General features: G+C 42.3%; 1 protein-coding gene across 2 annotated transcripts in view; it reads right to left on the reverse strand.

The window, feature by feature from the left end:
- Positions 1–1,961: 1,961 nt before the first annotated feature.
- Positions 1,962–22,198, reverse strand: part of HLF (HLF transcription factor, PAR bZIP family member) — a 36,867-nt gene continuing 16,630 nt past the window's right edge. The window contains exons 3-4 of one of the 2 annotated variants that reach the window (XM_033002452.2): positions 9,308–9,528; positions 1,962–6,201 (exon numbers count right to left, since the gene is read on the reverse strand). In XM_033002452.2, coding sequence (XP_032858343.2) covers positions 5,983–6,201; positions 9,308–9,528 — 440 coding nt within the window. In that variant the 3' untranslated portion in view covers positions 1,962–5,982. The remainder of the gene's footprint in view (positions 6,202–9,307; positions 9,529–22,198) is intronic. The other variant, XM_033002453.2, reaches the window with a different exon arrangement.

Consider the following 22,198-nt stretch of genomic DNA (forward strand, 5'->3'; position numbering starts at 1 on the left):
TGGCTGGGCAACCATAATAGAGAGTTTAAAGAGTCTCAAAGATTCTTAGATTCTCATAGATGCCCAAGAGCCACCCGGCAAAGGGGACGCCTCAGGGATGGGCTGGTTTTACCCCTGGGTGCGGGTCCTGGTGTTCAGGAGGTCTCTGAGGCTCCAGGAGCGATGCGGAGCCGCGGCTGCGTTGCAGCCCGGGTCTCTGAAGCCATCGCAGCCTCCCCCAGCAAGCAGTGCTTGCACCTCTAGGAAGAAGTGACACCCTGGTGTCGCTGCCACTAATCGGAAACCTGGTCTTTGCACAGCGTGCAGATGTGTTCGTTTTGCATTGCCTGCGCGTAGGGAAGAGGATGAGCAGGAAAAGCTGGTCCTGGGTGCTGAGCCCAGGCTGGAGCAGCTTTTCCCAGGCAGTGCCTGAGCAGCTCAGTGCTGGGAAAAGAGCTGCACCACACGGAGCGTCAAGCAGGTGGCTGAAAGTATCCAGCCATCCCCAGCTCAGTCTGGAACCAAGGATAAACTGGCTGTGACAGGAGCCAGCCCCTCCTTCCCCTCTCCCTCCCTCCTTGCCCTCTCCCTCCCTCCCTCCATCCCCTCTCCCTGCTCTGTTTCTCCTCAGGAGCCGCAGGCCCCGTTAACCTCTGCAGCACCCGGCCTGGGCGCTGCCGCGGGCTGTTCCTGGTGGCCGTGTCTCTGGGTTTGGTGCCATGGGCCAGGTCTGCACCTGCCTGGAGGGTGTTAAAAGCTGCTTTGATTCAGTTGGGTCTGAGTTCTGGGGCTGCACAGGGTGTGGGGGGAGTGTGTATGTGTGCGTGCATATAAAGCTCTGTTTCTCTGTAAATATGTATCTGTAACTATATAGCAATGCATAGTTTTACAGATAGTTACATGCATATTGAAAAGTTATAGCTATCACTATAATCCCCATTACAGACCTAAAATAGTTTATTTTATATACTTATGTAGCTGAAATACTGAAGTACTGAAATACTACTATGCTACATTAAAAATAATTTTTAAATATTATACATACAATACACATATTGTGTATGCTAGGAATAGCTCACTGAATGTGAAAAACTGTTGTTAGCTGGAATAGTGTATATAAAAAACAGACCTACCTCCTAAAGCACGGCTTATATATATTAGTTGTGATGTGCTTTATATTAAAAAAAAATAATAGAAAGCTGCTAAATCTACACCTTATATACAAGCACAAACCACATTACGCAGGTGCAGTGTGTGGTTAGAGGGGCTTTTATTTCATAGTGGGACTTGGTACCCGATGCAGTTTAGTTCCTGTGTGCCCAGGGCTCAGGGCACCACTCATGATGGGGCACAGCCCCAGGAATTTATCTTTTTTTTCCTTTCCTGCAGTCATGGGGGCACACGACACTGCTGAGCACAGCCAATTATACAAATATATATTGTGTGTAATACATAATATCTATCTTATAAAATCCAGGCATCTTCTACCAATGAAATCTAGTTTATATATACAAATATAAAATTCTTAAACCTATACTGCTAAAACTTCTTTCTCACACCACGAGTGTCTGTGTGTCTCACTGTTCTTACTCTCTTCTGTTCTCTCCCAATCTCTCACCCACTCTCTCTACCTCGCTGCTGTAATCTCTTCCAAACTAGCATGTCAATACTTACCGCTCGCTCGAATTACCTAAAAACTTTTTACACAGTGAATACCGCTCCAAGCTCCACTCTGCCAACCACCCACCCACAGGTGGTGGGTGGAGGTGCTCAACTTGCTCTGGGGTCCAGCAGCAGCTGGGGGGGGGGCGCAGAGGGCTGAGGGGCCAGGGCCCATTCACACCCCCAGTTACCTGGGGCCCTGTGCTGGACACCACGGCCACGCACAGCCCAGCACTAGTGGGGAGAAAAATACAAATCTAACCCCTGTCCTTCCCCAAAGACCTCGCCCATGCTCTGATACACCAAAGCAAGCACACATGTCAGAGAAGAAAAATTTAAAAGTTTATTAAACATTAAGAATAACAGACAAAAAAAAAAAAAAAAAGATTTGGGCTAAACAGCATACAGGATGCAATCCATTTCATGTCATACAGTTAATTTGATCTTATTTGTTAAACTTGTATTTAAACAGATGCTGTCTTGTGGTGTTGCCAGAAATACAATGGTTGATCACTTGTAAGTTTTAATACATTTTTTTTTTCTTCACATAAAAAAAGTCAAAATAAAAATAAACTGCACAGCTCTATTGTAAATTACATGCAAAAATAGTTTTAAAGCAATAATTGGGGTTATTACAAACCCACAGAGGCAAGATATTCAAATGCTCAGGGTCCTTCAGGCACTGCTGACCCCAACCCACTCACGCTCGCAGTTACAGGGCGCGTTTCTGCTGGGCCGTGTAGGCACAATGGAGCAAGTCAAGCACGAAGCCCTGCTCAGGCACCTTCCTTTCATTTTGAATTTCTTGCTTTTGTGGATTCAAGTCAGAACTTTATTTCCATGGTGCTAGGTTTAGTGACTTCAGCACCATTCAAAAGGAAAAAAATAATTCCCCCGCTGCTTCCTCTGCTACGGGCTTTCCCACGGAGAGCCCCAAGGTGCTCATATTCACATATACGTCTCAAATTCAATTTCTTTTGAGAGGGCATTCTTTTTTAAAAAGAAAGAATTCACTTCTAAGTTTCAGCATAAAACAACAAACAAAAGAAGACAAGCACTTTACCAATGCTTATGGTTTCATAGAGGTCAGTGAATTATTTAGACACGCTATGAATTATTCTGCAAATATATATATTTCTAGTTTTATAAAATTACAATTTCATATACCTACAAGCTCCTTCATGAGCAACAAAGCCATCAGAGGTGTGACGAGCCCAGCTAAGCTGTCCTTGGGAACTGAAAATGAGCAAAACTGTAATTTCTTTAGTTATTGTCATTTTGGAGAGACAGCCTGGTTAGAGAGCCTGGGGTTTTTTTCAAGTTTTAGCCCACATATTTTGCCCCTTTTTTTTTTTCCCCTTCGCTCTCTTTTTAAGCGCGGGCTTTTCAGAGGAGCCAGGGTACCTCACTCCCACAGCAAGGGGCGAGTGCCTCAGCCTTGGGCAGGAGAAGCCGCCGGCACCTGCCTGCCCGCCAGCCCAGCACCCTCCAGCTCTGGGGCTGTTGGGCACCTCTCGGCTCCTCTGTGGCCATGACTCATAAATCTGACATCCAGCCTATAAAAACCACCACCTCCCACCCTGCCCTGCCCCCCAAACAACAAAGTAATTGCTTTCCAAGCTGTCTTTTCCATTTTAAAGAGAGTTTTGTGGTCTCAAGGCAAGCCAGGACAGCTCTAGGAGGTGCAGCACCCACGGGTCTCACCCCAGGGCTCCTGCTGGGCCAGCGCCCCCCCACCCGACCAGCCCGAGGGCGACTCTACACTGGTGCCAGTCGCTGGGCTGCTGCCAAGAGGGTATCCACTGCAGCGCCTGGCTGAGCCTGCCTGAGCCCTGCCGTGGCCACGTGTTTTCCAAATGAAAAATGAAAAAAAAGAAAGTTTATTTCATAGTGGCTATACACTGACTTGTGCCAAACACTGTCAGGCGCATTTCTCTACCCATGCGTCCGATGGTTTATACTGACCTTTAGGAAAGAACTTACCACACTTTACTGCAGCACGCAGAAATTCAATTTGACGAATAAATGGTCCACAGGCAAGTACTGCACATCAAGGGACACTGACCAGTTGAGTATATTTGAGGAAAAATACTGGAAAAATGCCATTGATGCAAGGGTATTTTAAATGCTGCACAAAATGTTGAGAATTTTGTAACAATCTCCTGAAGCATGAACAGTGATCTAATGGAATGAACAACCTTTTTATTTTAAAATAATGTCAAAACACTTAGAAAACTGTGAGCAAGACATGTAGCACCATATTTTCCTCACATGTTAGTAACCGTTTGCAGTACGTACAACTGTATAAATGAACAGAACTACTTATAAAAAAAATTTCAGCTGGAACCAGATTCTAGCAGCAGATTAAAAATTACGAGTTGTTTTTTTTTTTGTGTTATATATTATTTTTCTGCCTTTACAAAATATTGTATTGTCCAATCAATAGTTTACTAAAAACCACGTTGTGCTTTGTCCCTATTAAAGAGTTTCTTTATGTGTTTCTGATGGAAAATAATAAAGTCTCTCTTTTTCAGTAATATGGAACATCCTAGAAAGCCATATTACTTCCATAAAAATTTAATTTAAAGCACAGAACACGCCGGTGTGCCAGTGGTAGGCTTAAAATATTAAGGATTTAAAAAAACAAACAGCAACCAACAAACCCCTAAGCATTTCCTTTCTGTACAATAATGGAGAATATATATCTTTGCTATATATTTTAAACATGGAATAGCTTTTTCTTTTTGCTATATATATGTCTTTCAAAATACATTGTCAGTATTTGTACTTGAAAAATACTGTACAAAACGAACATACTATAATTATTCTGTATAAACTTTATACATTTTATAATATCTATCCTTTTGGTCTATAGTAAACACTTAGATTGATTGGATTAACCACAGTATATGACAACACCATCCCCTTCTGAAATACACCAGTGTCTCTTACATTCATTTTTCAGAAGTCCACTTTATATTAGAACATACGTGTTCAAAAGCAAAGAGAGAGTTTAAAACAATAAAGTTCAGAACCATCAGTTCATGTCACACTCAAAACAACAATCACTAGGAAAAATGGGCTTTGCAAACCAGTGACAACTTCTAACTGAATAAAAGTGATTTTTAAAACAGCAAGATATAATCCACAGAAAATATATTACAAAACATGGGAAAAAACAACTGAATTTAGGTATTTATTTAATTTTTAATCACAAAAGGGAACTTGAAGAAATGCATAACTAACTGAAAACGGAAAAGCCCCTCTGATTTTGACATCAGATCTGATTTGATACCATTATTTTTGTTCTCATTTCAACTAATTATCCTGCTTCGTATACATGCGCTCCCTCTGGCAGGGACACAATTAGCATGCTCACATTAATGTGTCTTTTACTTTTTAACTTTTTGTTAAAGACATTAAAACTCCTGTTGGGTAGGGAAACCATCCTACGTCCACTAGGAACATCCGGGCAGCATGCGCGCTAGCGTACAATAGGATTATTGCTTCAGGTACAGACAGTGCAAAATACACACCCTGCGGTCTAGGGAGAGTCCTGCTACCTACCCGGGGTCTGGGGACACACGGGAACCTTAACAGCTACAGAGAAGCCATGAGGGGATCTAGAATGAGTACAGCTAACTCAGTCTAACAGCACTTTAAATCTGAAGACAATTATCACCAAAACTTAAAATACAACAAAAGCAATCTATAAATTAATATTTCTGCAGTGTAGTACTAAATTATTATTTGTGCACTTTATTAGCATGTTTACTTTTCTGATTAGACATACTTAAACAATAGCTTGTTACTCTTGAAAAAACTGAGATCTACTTTTTTTTCTTTTTTCTTTTTTTTTTTTTTTCCTTTTTTTATAATTTATACTGGGATCTTTCCAAGTAAATCAGGAGGATGGAACTGGTTACAATAACATAAAAACCCTACTCTGAAGCAGCACTGAAAAAATATAATAAAAAGCTTACTATGGCGGTTCTCAACAGTCCAGGTAAAAATGTGGCACCCTTTGAAGAGGGCTTCATAAAAATGGGAAGTGCTGAGATGCGTGCGCACACACACACACACACACACACATACACAGACGTGTGACCACACGTGCACACATACGCAGGTACACGCATACGCAAACAAAAAAAAAAATAACGTAAGTCAGTTTTGTTTCTGCTTCTGGTAAAGTGCTGAAGACAGAAAGGTTGGTTTGGGCGTGGTGCTATCAAACAGGAAACACATTGTCCATCTATTCAAATGCCAACCCGCAACAAAAAAAAAAAAAAAAAAAAAAAAAAGGAAAAAAGAAAAAAAACCCCACTCCCCCCCTTGAATTTACAGGGGGCCGTGTCGAGCTTCGTACTTTGCAAGGACGTTCTTGCATTTGCCCAGCTCTTTCCGTAAGTCAGCCACCTCTTGGCGGAGAGCCGAGTTCTCCTTCTCCAGGAAGGAGGCGCGGATGGCGATCTGGTTCTCCTTCAGCCGGCGGGCATCCCTCGATCGCTTAGCAGCCATGTTGTTCTTTCTACGCCTTGCCCAGTATTTGTCATCCTGCTCATTAAACACAGAAGGAAACAAAGCAGATATTAGATTTCAGTAAGCTGAGCAGCCGGCAGGATGTGCTCTTAGCCACAGCCTCCGGACGGGCGAAGACTGAACTCCGCACGCTTTGCTTGCCTGGCCCAGCCAGCCCCGACAGGGCCAGGCACTGCTGGGACAAACCTTACAGATTTACACGGCATAGCGCATCCAGGGAGCACAGATGCCTGCACATGTTTCTGTCAAAATGTTTACGCTAACCCCCTCATCCTCTTGACTGTGAATTCCTCCAAGGAAAAATGAAGCCATATTCCGGTGGTACAATTCATCTCACATCTACGCTGACCCAGTTAGCACATCCACCTTCGCATCTGGTGACTCACTCTCTACCCATTGCTGGAGCAGTACTAATTACTTCTTGTATGGCTCTGCTCCTCCTCCTCCTCTTTGCCAGCCAACACCTGGTTCGTTCACTCTGTTGGTGTGATCCATCTCGCCTACCATTCAGCTCTTTCTCTCTGTCGAAAGCTCTTTCTCTACAGAGCCCCAGAGCGTTCCTGTTTGCACCCTAGAACAGCAAGGCGCTGGGAGAGGATTCCTTGGCACAACAACGATGGCTGCTTTGGTACCATCTGCAGAGAGATTAGTACAATAGGCTTTGACCGTAAAAAAAAAAAAGCGTTTGCCAGAAATAGTTCCACTAACCTCTGAAGTTTCATAAGCTCACACATTCCCAAAGTGTTATCCCTAAAGACTTGCCCCTAGGAGCTTACTTTAACTGCATTGATGCATCAAAGGACCTAAGTAATTACTTAATTTTACCTGATTTTTCCACTCCTCCAATGAAGTGGCTTTCCGTGAAATGGCAGCTCCAATGTTGCTTTGAAATTTAATTGAGTTCTAGAAATTTGGAACAACTCAGTACAAACAAAGTGGGCAGAATCTCTCATGCAAAGTGAATTTCAGTCCCTTGCAGAGTAAGAGTGGTGCAGCCATTCAACCCTCAAACTGCCTGGTCAGTCATATAGCTCAAACTTCCCCTCCCAGAGTTGTCTCCCCATTTTTACAGGCTTCCACTTGTTTGTCTGCCTCTCTTGTTTCACCAAGCCCGGCAGCGTATCCCCTAGGAGGCAGAGCAGCCACCCGCCCCATCGCTGCTCTGTCTTTCAGCACGAAGCATGCCAGGCCAAATACTGCCGCTCCGCATCTTCTCCTGTTGCTTGAATAAGGCAAAACAAGAGCAAACAACTGCTAGAAGTACTCTAGAACTGCGTTCTATTAGTTTAGCTTAACAAGGTGTGCAGCAACATTAATTTGGAGCCAGCATATCTTTAAATTGCTCTTCACCTGTACTTAGATGGGACCCCCAAAAATCCGCTTAAAAATAGGCAAGCAGCAAAAAGCTATGACCCAAATCTTGTCATAATTTCCCATCTCATTCCACACCATAGAAATCAGCTTTAAGCAATTTATTAGTGTGCCACCTAGGCTTCATCCCTCTTTATTTTAACAAATTGCTATGGCAAATCTCTTAATCCAGACCCGAAAGAGGTAAGGCTGGCATTTCAAAATCACATGCAACCCAGAGACGATTGACTGGTCTAATCTGCTTACCCTCCCCCAGAACTCAACAGCCGTTCCACATGCCAGGGCAGAAGCAGCACTTGGGTCAAGTGCTCTGAAACGAGTCAAGGACAACTGATGTGATATCTCAGGGAAATGAGAGACCCTGAACATTCAAGTCTTAGGCTGAAAACTTATGTGTCCCACTGCTGCATGCAAGACACTGGTATTTCCACCTCTGGCATGGAGTAGTCCAACAGCATCTTTGCCAAAAGTGTGCTTTGGCAAACAAGGATACGTATGAGGTATCACAAAATGCTGAAAGGCACTAAGGAGCAAACTCCAGTTTCCTTACACCCATGCAGCCACCGCTGTATCAAACACTTCTCTTTACGCAGACCTCAGCACTCTGCAGTGCCCGCAAAGCACCACTGGCAGTAAAATCTGCCCAGGTAAGTAATGGCAACATGCAGATCAACCTTTCCAAACACTTTCTAAACAAAAGCTGAGGATGCTACAAACAAAGTGACAGCAACGCATCCCCTGAACACTACTGGAATTGTGATTTGTGTACTTTTAACTTGCACAACAGTAAAACAGCGAATAGCATCAGCTTCTTTCCCTAATGCTATCAATCTGGTGTGAACACGTGCCATCCCAGTCTCTCTGTATGCGCAGCCAGGGTTTCCCACCAACTCCAACAGACTTTCAGTCTGTGTCTTGGGGGGCAGTAGCAACACTGGAAGGAAATTCTGCACTCACTAACTCTGGTAAGAAAGATCCTCTTGGAAATCACACACTGGGAATAGAATTTTGCAAATAATGTCAATTTTCACAGTTGTTTGCGAAGCTGAATCAGTTCCTTAATTTGTCCTGCTCTCTTCATACTCTTTCCTCTTTACATCTCAGAAAGCAGCGAGAGACATAGACAAGGGTGCTTTTTAGATATTGTAGTAGTAGTGGTATTATAATGTATTTTAAATATTGTATTAAAATACACCTCTCAGCAGAATAATTTTGTTCTGTTTTCCTACAACTAGTGCAGATTCTTTCACCCAGATCAGAAGTGTTTACTATAGTGTTCTCATTCATTATTAAACACAGAGCTAAAGCAACTTCCAAACAAGACACAATATACTTAATTTCATCATTATCAGGGACCTCCATGGACCCTGTAAGAGACAGATTCTTCCTTGAAGAATTCACAATCTGTGCCGAAAAGACAGACAGAGAATGGAGGAAAAAGAAACATGATCAGAGTGTTTCGTAAGTGGAAAATATAGGACAAAGTAAGCTTGTCCAGGGTCACACAGGAAGTTTATGTCATATAAAGGAAATGAATATTGATCTCATGAATTTCAACTGTTGCATAACTAATCAGGGACATCCTCCCCTCAAGTCTTATTCAGACCCATTAACAGTTTTATTCTACAACAAAGTCATATTTAGCTGGGCAGATTTACCTTACATGAGAAAACAGATTCATGCTCCAAACCTGTATCTCAGAAAGTAACTGTCATAGTCTGTAGGAACAACCTTGTCACCAGTTCCAATTTACCTTCAGGTCATCTGGAATGAAGACTTTGCGAGCTTTCTTAATCATCGGCTGTGGTTTCAGCTCTTCTTCAGAGAATTTGCGCTTACGAGGGTCAAACATCTCCTGGCCAGGAATACTGGAAAGAGCAAGATCTGCAGGGTCAGGTTCGTAGCCAACAGGAACTTGGATAGTCTCAGGATCAATGGGACTTGGTGTGTTTCGGTTTGCTGGCAAGATCTGACCTACAGAAATAAAGGATAAATTCAGCTATGTATGTTAGAAGAAATTATAACAATAATGACACTAAACATGGATTTTAGAAATCTCTAAAAGCGGCAATTCTTTAAGCTTGCACCGCAAATTTGGCATCTACTCTTGCTAAATATTAGCTTGTCCGTTTCATAGGGTGCAAATGCAGATCCAGACTTGCTCGTGCCATTATTTTCAGAATGGGTTCCTAAGTCTGATTGCTAATCTTGGATGCCCACGTAAGATCACTGACTGCAACACGGAGTTGCGCTAGACTGCAGGCAGAAGGCGCAATGCTTCAACCCGCGCCACTTCATTAAGATCCCATCCTCGGGAACAAATCATAACTACTGTCTTTTAGCTCCAACTTATCCACCACACTGTAATCCTTCCCAGTTTCCTCACACACAGATTTCTTCATATTTTGTACTTTGAGGGTACATTTAGTTTACAATCAAACAGCGTATAGTATAATATCGCATGAAAATGTACTGTCAAACTGTGCTGAAGCACTTCTATGAAATCCTACTGGTGATACTCTAACAGACAGTGAAGGAAAGTAGCAACGCGAAAGGCTGCAATGACAACTTGCTCTGCAAAAATGAAAGAACACATATTTATGCCACATTGCTCTCTTATGGTATATAAAATCTAATAAAAAGGAGCCTATCTGGAGAAAATAATTATATCCCCCCCATTTTTCTTTTTTAATCTTAGATATAGCCTTCAAGATCCTACAGCACCAATTCAGGCACCATTTCCACTAAAAATCCAATTTAATAACTCAACTAAAGGTTCCAAAAATAGGATCCTAAAGTCAGCTGCCTAAACACGGACTATCCCCAGGGGCAGAATTTTCAGAAGTTTTCACATGCCTCAGAAGTACAAGCCTCACAGACTTGAGAAGGAGGACTTCTGATTGAAGCAGATAATCTTTTATAATTTTGGCTATTAGCTAATTCATTTTGACTTTAGAGATACAACAGCTTTCATAACTACTACACAAACATCCTGTGACTGCATAGTATTTCCACATTTGTGCCTGCATCTGCAATATTTAAGGTGTAAAATGGTAAATGTTAAATGTAATTTCTAATTCCAAACAAAGGGCGGTGTTAACAACGTAGTTTTTATTTTAATCTAGATGGTCGTGGCAACTATATTGGGACTACATGAAAAATGCACTGGGGAATTGCATTGCACAGATCAGGACTTCCTAACAAAGAGCTTGTCTTTTGTAACTTCTATTTTAAAACAGCACTGATAAAATCAGCTTTCAGAAAAGGCTAGTAAGGGCCTGGGAGAAGTGAAAAGGAGGATCACAATGATTAGAGTGTATATACATCTATAGGAGAGGGAGCAAGAGGAAAGGATCCTGCTGTCCACACCGCACAAACAGCTGAGCGCTTCCTCCTCTGCCCCCGGCCCGACGCTGCCAAGAGCCTCACGTTTTCTGCTGCGCCTCGGCAATAAAATCGGAAACCACGGGCCTGCCCGGCTGCCGGCCCGGCTCTGCCCCCACCCGCCCGGCCTCGCGGCGTGGGACGGGACGGGGGCGCGTTCCCCAGCCCACGCCCCGCGTGCTCGGGCCAGCGGAGCGGCATCGCAGGGGGAGGCGAGGGGAGAGCCTGCCGGGCTGTGTCTGCGTGGCGGGGTTTGACATCCCCCCCGCGGCCAGCCGCGATGAACGCACGCGTGTTTACAACTGCTGTGGGTCTGCCAAGGCGGTGGCGGGGGGAGACCCTGGCCAGGAACTCATTTAAAGCCATTCCCCAGGGCTCGGGGCACCAAGGCATTCTTGGAGCCTTGCTTTAAATGGATGGCTAATCTCATTTCAGATAGATGGGCTGGCAGAAACAGGCTTATTTAAAGGCTTAAATGCAGGAAAGCTTCCTTTGATGTGCATATGCTTGTGCCAGAGCAGCCAGGTATCGTTTTAAAGCAGACAAATACATAGACATACACATGTACAAATCTTGCAAATTCTGTAATACAGATAAAAATGAAGCAAGATGCTAGCTTTTATAATATTTCTGGTGAGCATGCAGGGTGTTTCTAAAAGTCAAGTGGATTGTGAAATCTGTCCCAGCTTTCTAATTGCCCTAAACAAAGGAGCCTGTATTTAAATATTGCTGAAGTTCCAGATAGACAGTATCAGTTTACATATCATTTATCTATAATGTGTCATATTACACAACTACTTGAACTTTGTAACCACTGGCCTCAAGAAATTTTACAGTATCTCTCTGAAAAAGGAAAGGGCAAAAATGCTCCTTTTAAATACGGGAAATCGAGACGCTGCATCTTACCAGTGCAATAGCTAAATAAAGGAAAGAGTGATGTACCTCGAGGTGATTTGGGAGAAGAACGTACAGCAATCCAGATCCTGCCTCGCTCCCCACATGCACACGTTTCACCTCCCCTGGTCTAAGGAGCTCTCACTACTGAAGACCTGGCCCTTCAGCAAAGACAAAATGTCCCAGGTGCCAATGAAAAGCTCATTCAAGGTGAATGCTATTCACTAATGCAAAGCCTGAACAAATCATGTACACAGCTAAACATTATCACCTAGGAGCCTGAAGACTATTGCCCTGTAAGATATTCCCACCTGCACACTGCACACACACCTCTCAGTCCACAGGGGCTGACTCCCCGTTCTGTCACGCTCCTGTAAGTGATCAGGAACTCAGCTGAGAACAACAGGGTTAATAAGGGTGTCTAAAACCCCACATAGAAAAAGCAGTATTTCCTTGTCCAGAGTTTTATGTTAGGCAACTCCTGGCACTTGGTATCTTTTTATTTATTCTATCAAGTTTTGCCAATAATACAAGCCAGGAACCTGTCTTCATTAGTTTACTGGCTCATGGCCATTATGTGGGGCTGGAACTCGTCGTAACCCAAGACGACGGCGTGGGCTGTGCTGGACTTGGCACTGCTCTTACTGCAGGAGTACAGTATGTGGCCGCACGTTACATTGCTCTCCAAGCTCCTCTCCCTGTGTGTGCATGGCACTTTAGCTGTGCATCCTTCTGCCAAATTTGTTCAGGGTGTTATTTTTATGCACTAAATTCCTCGCAATCAGAGGTAGGTCAAATAAGCACAGCAATCTGAATGTCATGTGCCCAGCAGCCAACTAATCCTCACATCAGCAAGCTTCACAGCTGTCACAACATCCAGAGAAAGATCCAGTCAGAGGCTGCGATGCACAAGGAATCAGCCAAGAAGGAAGCCAACACCAGCAGCCACCAAGGCCAGGCGAAGGTAAAGCACCTCACAAGCTCAGCATCGGGAGCCAGATGCCTTTGTTGCCAGTCTCTCTATTATTTCAGTGCTCTGCGCTCACAACAGCGGCCAAATTTTCACAACAGTGAAGTGGCTGGACCGTTTCATGCCCTTAGCTTTGTTCTCAATGGGGGCTGACAATTGCCAAGTGTTTTGGAAAGAACCTAGCCCCTCTATTTAAGTTGCTGAAATGAGAGCTCTTGAGCATCGAGCTCTTTTGGAAATCCAGCTGCAAAACTCCACGGTGGTGGTGGATGCAAGCTGGGAACAATGGTTAATGGAAACTTCCCCTCATACCACCCTAGTGATGTGTCTCAACCATGGCCTGAAGAGACCACAACTATGTCAACACTGGCCTTTTGTCTGGAGACTTTCCCACTTGTAAGAGCTCCACTCAAGCAACACTGAGTATGCCAGGACAGACACAGCCCCAGGTGTCTCCTGGCAAAGAAACCAGCAGGTTTTGACAACCCCAGCGGTTATGGCTGCGCTGCCCCAACATCTTGCCTTTGCTAATGCTCTTGGTGTTGCTCTGGCAGATATTAGCAAGTGGAAAATTTTCCAGAAAGAATGAATTGAAAGAAAATTGGCTGTTCTTGCCCTTTCAAGTCCTCCTCCTCCCAGCAGAGACTGCCAGTGAGGAAGTCCAACGTAATGGCAGTATTTTCAGTGTGGTTCCTTGTTCAAAGAGAAATGGACTGAGGCCATTCACTTGTGTCATCCAGGTCCCCAAATGGCTGCTAAAAAAAAAATAGTGGCTTTTAATTGCTCGTAATAATTAAAATTCACAACTCGAAAGTACAGTATCATTTTTATACACCTACAAAACCAAAATGCTGATCTGGTATCGTGGGGAGCTCAATCACTGTATCCCAACTCTTAATTTCCCCCTTCTGAAACATCCCACCTACCAGCTGTGCCTGAGAGAGTTAAGACGGAAATAACCTCTTCAACTGCACCACTGCTTGACAGACTACTTATCTGTATTGCAAGAGATCCTCGGTGAATTATGTGCAACTCAATTTTGAATCATTCAACTCCCATAGAAATGTGCCTGGTTTTCAGAAAATCTCCCTTCTCACAGCCCTTCCACACTTTTCATCAGCTCAACTCAGCTGTTCTCAGTCTGGAGAACAGCAACAAGAAAAAGAAAAGGGAGCGGAAATGTTTGAATCAAAATATTTTCCCCTATTTTTTACACATATATTGGAAGGAAAGAAAAGAGGAGTTTCTCCTTCGATTTATTAGCAGCCCAGAGATAAAATATGTGTTTGCTACTCATTTTTCCTTATATAAACTAAAGGCACTTTGGGTATGTCAGTCAGACTATGTAGTAGAGCACTTAAATTGACAGATAATCCTCACCCAGAGCTGCTCCAGAGAACCCCATTGCTCTGCTGATATGTTTTCCAAATTATCTATCCGCTTGGCAGCTGGCCAGCTATTTGGGATAGCTCTCTTACTCCAGATCACAGCCTGCCCCAGACTAATCTGTCATCTATTTCTGCATTAACCCCTTCAGCCTCTAGGAAAAGTCACCTCAATGCAGAACACAAGGCAGTGGGCGGGAATTGAGACAGGCAAAAATCCCCACAGGCAGTGAAGTAAAAGGAGCATTCTCTAGAGACAGTGTTTCATCAGACTGTAATTCCTCAGTTACAGTATTATAAGCATCATCTAATTTCCTTACTGTTAGTATTTTAGTGTCTTCCAGAAACCAAAACACTTACATGGATAATAAGAACATTATCTATACTACAGCACTAAAGGGAATGACAAGCCACACTGTATGATCTTCCAGCCCTCACATGGCAGGACAAAACCAACCACTCTGTGTGTGGGTGAAGATGACACTTCACCCCTGGGTGTATTTATTTAAGCAGTTATTAAAGGAGCTTTATTTTCTTCTAAAGCAACAAGAGATTAGTGTATTTTGACCGGTGCTCCAACCTGGCACAGACATTCTTCTATTTCTTATCTTACACAAACTTCATTCTGTCGAACATGGGGTGACTGCAAACACTTCCTGTGGAAAGAAGGATCTTAATCCAATGCAACTACAACATATTCGCTGCTTTTAACACACACTAAAAGACTGGCACATAGAAGTGTTTTTAGAACATGTACTTTTTAAAGATATCAGCATTGTTTACAAACCTTGTGCATTTAATTATAAAAGAATTGTCATTTCCCCTCTCAGCATTGTGTGCCTCCCGCTCTGGGTCTCTACAGTATTATTACAGGCAGGACTGGTAGTCTTATTCAGATCATCTGACACTTCCCATTAAGAGGATGCTGTCTTCAGTTCCTTAGACCTTTGCCAGACTTCAACCATTCTGTTTGAATTTGTGCATGCCAATTATGTTTCTGCCAAAATGGTTCTAGGGTTTCCCAAAAACGGTTCAGCAAAAATACTTTTGTTTTGAACCTGTTAAAAATTTCTGGCAAACTTTTCACCAAACTGTGCTAGTGGCCTGTGCGCTGGAAGAGAGGGCAGCTCCTGGATCAATGGTATTTCCCTTTTGTTTGCCATCTTAAAATCGACCGTGTGCACGCTAAGGCTGGGTCATGGTTGGAAGCACAGTCATGGTTGCAACAATCTTCAAAGTTTCAATCACATACTTTTTCCAGATTCTTTCCTCATTCAGGAGTTACTTGTTTCACCCATTTTGATTTACCCAAATGGACCCATACATTATTTGCCACAAATTATTCCAACTTCCTGTAGAGACACAATCAGCAACTTTTCAGGAGTTCCCTCCAGCATTGATGACTACTCCATCTGCGTGCCTTACAGAAACAATTTTTTTCCCCACAAAACTCCCATGAAAGAAGGGCCAGCACTTCCTCTTTGCAGGTGAAGGACAGAAGTACAGACATTTTAAATCAAAAGTACACAGCCAGCCTCTCACGTTTGCTAACGTTACAGGCATTGTCTGCATTTCAAATCAACTCACGCTGACTTCTGTTGCAGGTTGGGGACTGTGCACTGACCCAAGGTATCAAACCGGGCTCCTCACAAAAAGGGAAGCAAACACGCAGTGTGACAAACTCACATAATCAAATCACTTGCTCAGAATTCTGCTGAAACTTTGTGGCAAAATCCAGTCTCTTTAGACAAAAATCCTTCTGTCCTTCCTGCCAGATTTTCCCTTCTTCTCCTGCCGTTCCTCGCGTCCTCTCACATCTGCAGTAAATGAGGTCAAGATCCAAGATCCTACAGACAACCGCTTCCTTCCTGATACAGCCCTGATTCAACCCAGAGCTGGTCTGACCTCTGATTCAAAAGGGAAAAGGGAAAAAAGGGGATATAATATAATTAAAGCCTGTATCTCCAAGCAGACAAGGGAGGGAGAGTTTGCTATCTGAAGCTGCACACGTGGCCTTTGGTTGAGTGTTTGCAGGCTTTTGAGGGCTTGACTTTGCAACTCCTGCATGTGGTTAGCATAACGTGCACGTAATATGCTATGCCTGCTGTGCCAGTAACACTCTGCCCTTCAAAAGCAATACACAAACAAATACGAGGCACCACCAGGTAAAATTTTCCGCTATGTCTACTGGACTTAAGATTCTACTCCTCAGTAAGATCCATATTCTGAAAACCTTACTCCATCTATAACCTGTGTGAAGGCAGCACTTAGTTCAATGAGGCCCCATTTCTAAAAGCTACTGGGAAATCAAACTTTTCTTCCCTCCCAAACCAGCCTCTGCAAGATGTCTGAAAGTAGTTGTCCCTGTTTTGAATATTCCCTTGCAGAAGTGCTACACACAGAAACAGAGGGTTTGATCCCACTCCCAGGACACTGCACAGGGATTTTCAAATTCTTGAAAAGCATGAAATCCACAGCCCTCTTAAATGCTTCTCTGATTTTTTTGTAGGGTGCTGCTTTCCTTACAAAGATAGACCAAGATGGCATTCAGTGGGGTCAGGGCCTGAAGAGAAGCTGCAAGGAAGAACATTTAGACATGTATTTAATTTTAATTTACTTACAAGCACGTTTCGCTTCAAGATGCTGATATTCTCTAGTGCATTGGAGCTTCATAACACACTTTGGTATACCTATGTATATTTTCATTCATTGTCAATTCACATATAGTGAGGTTCCCCAAAAAGTACAATTCTTCTTTCTTTTCTTAAAGGGAAGGCTCTAGAGATGCATGAGAGTTGTTAACATGTTCTGAAGGAGAGAAAAAGATCCATTTTTCTTTCCTTGGACAATTACATACCCAGCTTTAATAAACCAATCTGAAACAGTAGATTTTTAGATGGAGCCCCTGCTTTAGGTAACAGCTTCATATGGCATCCATAAATATGCCCTCACGTGGAATACCACTCAAAACAAAGACAACACTTGTCCTCAGGATGCATTCATGCCACTGCCAGTGTGATCTGCAAGACTCCAGACCAAGTAAATTCCTCTCACATTGTTCTATTTATTTGGCTAATGAACATCCAGGACAACACGGTCTCAAGTCAGTAAACAGGTCTTGCAAACAACCATCGTGTAATCCTGAAAGCACATGCCACCCATGACTCATGTATCTACTACCCAGTTCTGGTACCCAAGCCCATCTTGCTTGGGTGTGTTATCAAAACACAGCCAAGTGAGATTTCAAACGGCATGGAAAAGCCATATGAAACAGGTACATTTCCTCTAACTCCCAATCAGCTCATGGCAAACCTGAGAGACAGACAACAGATGCTATCAGCTGCTCTCTGAATATATCCCTTCAGAAAAAGGGGTCACTGGGCAGAGTTACAGGAACCTGCAAATCTCGTGTTCTCTTTTGATCTGTATGCACAAATCTGAACTATCTGTTGCAGTATGTTTTCATTTTTACTTTTTTACATTTTTTTTGTTCACTAAAACAAAGTACTCTCCCTATGTGACAAAACTAAATTGATGTTTTATAGAGGGTGATTTGTATAAAATAATCACATTTTAAGAAGTAGAGATGCTAGAATCAGGATACACTGTTCCCATAACCTTCTAAGTAAGACTTACTACATTTTCTTTTCTCTCTGCCTTAAATTAGGACCCTCTAACATGTTTTGGAAAAAAACCAAATCAGCAAAACCTGAAAACTTATATTTGGTTTACTACAGCCCAGTAACTGCAGAGGTCTGATTTGCTTTTACATACTAGTTTTATTCCCAGTGAGCACACACAAAGAAAGCACAAGGGTGTGTGTTTGTACCTTTTGCTCTATTGATATATTTATCTTCATTTATAAAGTATATAAAAGCATCAGTCTCGGGTAGTCTGAAAAATAGGTCAGAGGAAGAAGGGAACACGTAACCACAGCTTAGGGAAAATTCCAGGAGAACAGGCTGTTGCACACAGACATTACCCATGTGTCCATAACTACAACTTCACTGCTGCTGCATAATACAGGTTGTCATGGCACATCACACACAGACAAAAACTGGGAACTTCAAAACACAAGTCTGATTAAAAGAAATTATGACACTGAACACTGGGTGAGACATTCTTATAAATTCACTTCTAAACTTGAAAAGTCATCTTGCACCAGCACATGGCAAGAAACTACTATGCTGAGTTGTCTCAAAAACCAAACTAGTGCCTGCAGAGATTTCTGCCCCTAAAAATAACAATCACATCTTTACAGAAAGATGAAGGTAAAGTGAGAAAAAATTCTCACGACCAGAAAAAGCAATACAAAGCAAAATCTTTGTTTTAATATTTTAAAAATAGTAGCAGGGAAAAAGGTTGGTGATGGAATATTTCTTTAAGAAATCCTGGAATCCCAATACTTATTTTCCTTCTCGCAACCTCCTCTGCAAACTGTCCACTGCCCTGAACTGAAACTCTGAACACACTATGTATGCATGTTCTGAATACAACAGATATGCAGAACCTGTGAAGATTCTGAACTATGTCAAAAATGAAACGAAAATGCCCCAAGACACAAAAGTCAAACCTCCTTCCATCTATTGAGTAGTGCATTTATTGCAATGCCTTCAGGAGGCATCTCAGTTAAACAGATCAGTGAAAAGAAACTTGTCTGCCATTTCTTTCAAACTCTGCTCCCCCAAATCACAAGTAATAGAGATTTTACTTCTACTATCACTCAGAGCATGGCTTTGCATTGCCAATCAATGATAAAAATATTATCAATTAAATCAATATATTTTTTAAAAATCAATACATTAAGTATAAAAATATATTTGTGTGCAAGTTTGAGGCCAACGTGACCTGGCAAATCACCTACCAATTCACTGCATATGGGAGCTTTTAAATATACGTGTCTGTATTTTATAAATATACATAAACACAGAGGACCCTGTTCACTGAAAATTATCATTAAGAAAAGTGTAAGCCAATAGCAGCCTTATTTACAGTAACTGTATTTTTAATACAGTGTTTTTCTTCCAGTAACCATAGCTGCAACTTTTAAAATTAGTTGTCAATCCAGACGTACAAAATAACTTTCAAACAATGTCTTGGCACTGAAACATTTCTGTAATGGAGACCCTTCTACTCCCTTCGAACACAGTGAATTTCGTAGAAGTCTCTGTCCGCCTGGGAACAAAGCCCTCTGCGTGCTGTGCTGTACTTGGCATTTTCCAGCAGACAGACAACCAGCTCAACACCATTCTGATTTAAAACAATGTGTTTTCCTACTTTCATAGGCAATGTATCACTAGTATGGAACACCACTATTTCAGGTTTATTTGGAGGGGGGGAAGTGCCAATGTGCTTACCTCTGACACCTTCAGTCTCTACAATACGTAACAATTTATATTAAATATAACAGTGCTTTACTAAAAGCTGATTCCCACAGAAGTAAATTGGCTGGTCTGGCTTCCTTTTTACGATGGTTGTCATCCCATTCTCTATTGGGGATACCTGTGAGACAGCATAGGCTTCACAGTATTTTGTTGTCCAAGGCTTTTGAGAGGATCTAGGGGGGAGGACAGGACATGACACAATCTTTCATGTTATTTCCCAATTATTCACCAGGTTGCCTGTAGGCAAAGACACTGCAGGCTTCATCGCTCCTGCAGAACTCCCACTATGCTGTGCCTCTGCTGAATACAGGATTGGGTCTGCAGGAGTTGGCCATGTAGAAAAAGATGTATCTGTGCCCAAATGAAAGGAGAAACGCTGGAGAGTTGGAAAGCCCTGCAAACTGAGGGCAGCAACAATTCATAGGCTTGGAAAATTATGTGGGCTTTACCTTTTACACTCCTGTTAACTCTGATTTTCATGAAGTAGGTGGTGTTGCTACAGCAACTGTCATATCACATCATTTCTGCTGTCTCTGTCACAGAGATCATCTTATTTTATCTTAAACTCAGATATGCAGCTTTTCTTCTTCTATTCTAAAGCCCTCTACATTTTGGATATAAAAAATTATACAATAGAGCTATGCCATGTAAATGATATTTTTTAAAAATGCAGCAAAGCTTACAGAACATTTTAACATGTTATTTTACAAATGCAGAAGGAATAAAGAAAACGGCACTGACCAGATTTATGGTGCTCCAGAGTTACAGAAATTAATTAAGAGCTGGTCTCATGATAAAGATGCTTTGTGCCACCTTTAATGTGTTCTTCCTACAGAAGCTAACCCTGTGTTCTGGCGCACTTCACCAGAAGTGATTTGTCTATTCACAGGTAAAAACATCTTGCTTCCTCATGCCCAGACAATTTATGTACATACATTCCACACAATTCACACCCAGCTTAGATGATGCTGCCGATCCACTGCACACAACACACTGTTCAACTCGTGTACCTCACCCGCTAACCCCACAGCCTGGAAGAAGCATCTACTGAAGCAGAAGTCTCAACCCATCTTTACCTATTTCAGAAGGTATATCCTAGCTGCTACGGATGAGGTGGCCATCCAGCTTTGCAGCTCCCTTGCTCAGTAACCTAAGAATTCAGCTCTACCTCCATTGCGTCCATTTTGCTGCCTGGATAAGGTCTTTGAGGACTCAACGCACAAACAAAACTCAATAAAATCCTGCCGACAGAAAGGCTCTATTAAATTTTTGTTATTAACATGCATTCCAACTCATGCACTCACAGATCTTCCTTTAAAAAAAATAAAAAAAATTCAATGTGGAACAGTAGTAAATATTCAGTTACACCCTCAGGCTACACAGGAAACGAAAGCAAGCCCTATCTCTAGTCAAAGGTTACTGCACAGCCCACCCAGCTGCTAGCACAGCTCAGACCACCAGATCAAGCTCTGCCACAGGCACAGCCTAAACTGGTGAGTATTTCTATCTGCTTCTTTGTAAGCATTTCCAGTCACTTTCAAAACAGTTGATGCAGTCACCAAATTACAGTTCACTTCTGCGAAGACAGGTCCTGGGCAGATGGAAAGCTGCCTGCGTGGATCTAACCTGTAGGCAAGAACTGTATCTTATGTACCTGGTTAAAGGCTATGTACACAATTAAGATACCAAATGGCCTTTCATTTCTTTCAATTACTTTGCAAACTTAATTTCAGTGCCCTTGTACTTGACAGTTATTCTTTAGCTCAGTTTCCTAGAGAAATGAGTTTTGTGCAATCATGCTGTGCACATGTCTGTCTAGCCTCCTCCCAATGACTTTTGAAACTGTTGGCCAATTTCAAATTTGGCAGAGAGGTATCCATATGTTTTACTAACAAGCTTTGTGAAAATGTAAATGAAACAAGCTCTTAACTCCCTGTCTGAAGGAAGGCTGCAGGAGCCTCGTTACACATCAGAGAACCCACAGAGATTTTGCTGCTCATGGGCCCGCTTCCTTGGGCAGGTAGTAAGAAGGAAAAAAGAAAAGTATTCACCAAGTTATTTTTTGTTACGGCAGTTAGGAAAGTCACTTAATCCCTTTATTCTCTACTGGAATTGAGATTATTTTTTCACTTTATCCCACCCACTCATTTACTATTTCCTGTAATCATGAGCAAAATTATTTGACAACTGCACTGTTGCTTGAAAATCTCTCTGAATTCCACACAAACACATCTGGTATTGATAGCCATTAAAACAGTCATGCACATGTCCCGTCTTAAAAATCAATGAAGAAGACAGTCAGATGTGGACAACCCAGCTGTCTGATATCATCTGAGCGTTTATTATTCTTATAATATGTAGTGGAAACCAGAGCTCTACTAGAAAGAGCTTTTTTATATTACCCGCAGCACTTATTATGCAAGCAATTTAAGTCTTCCAACCAAGACACAGTAGGAGTGTTGGAGAATCAACAAATTTGCTCTGGCAGCAATGAAACATTCATTATTGGGTTTGGAGTGGGGAGGGGTTTGGTTGGAGGGGGCAGGGGTTTTTTGCCCTTTTTTTTAAAAAAAACAAACAACCAAAAGAAAATTTAAAATAATTTTGTTAAAATGCAAGATAGAGAG

This window comes from Tyto alba, unplaced genomic scaffold (genome assembly GCF_018691265.1).
Source record: "Tyto alba isolate M040663 unplaced genomic scaffold, T.alba_DEE_v4.0 Super-Scaffold_39, whole genome shotgun sequence".
NCBI classification, from domain to species: domain Eukaryota; kingdom Metazoa; phylum Chordata; class Aves; order Strigiformes; family Tytonidae; genus Tyto; species Tyto alba.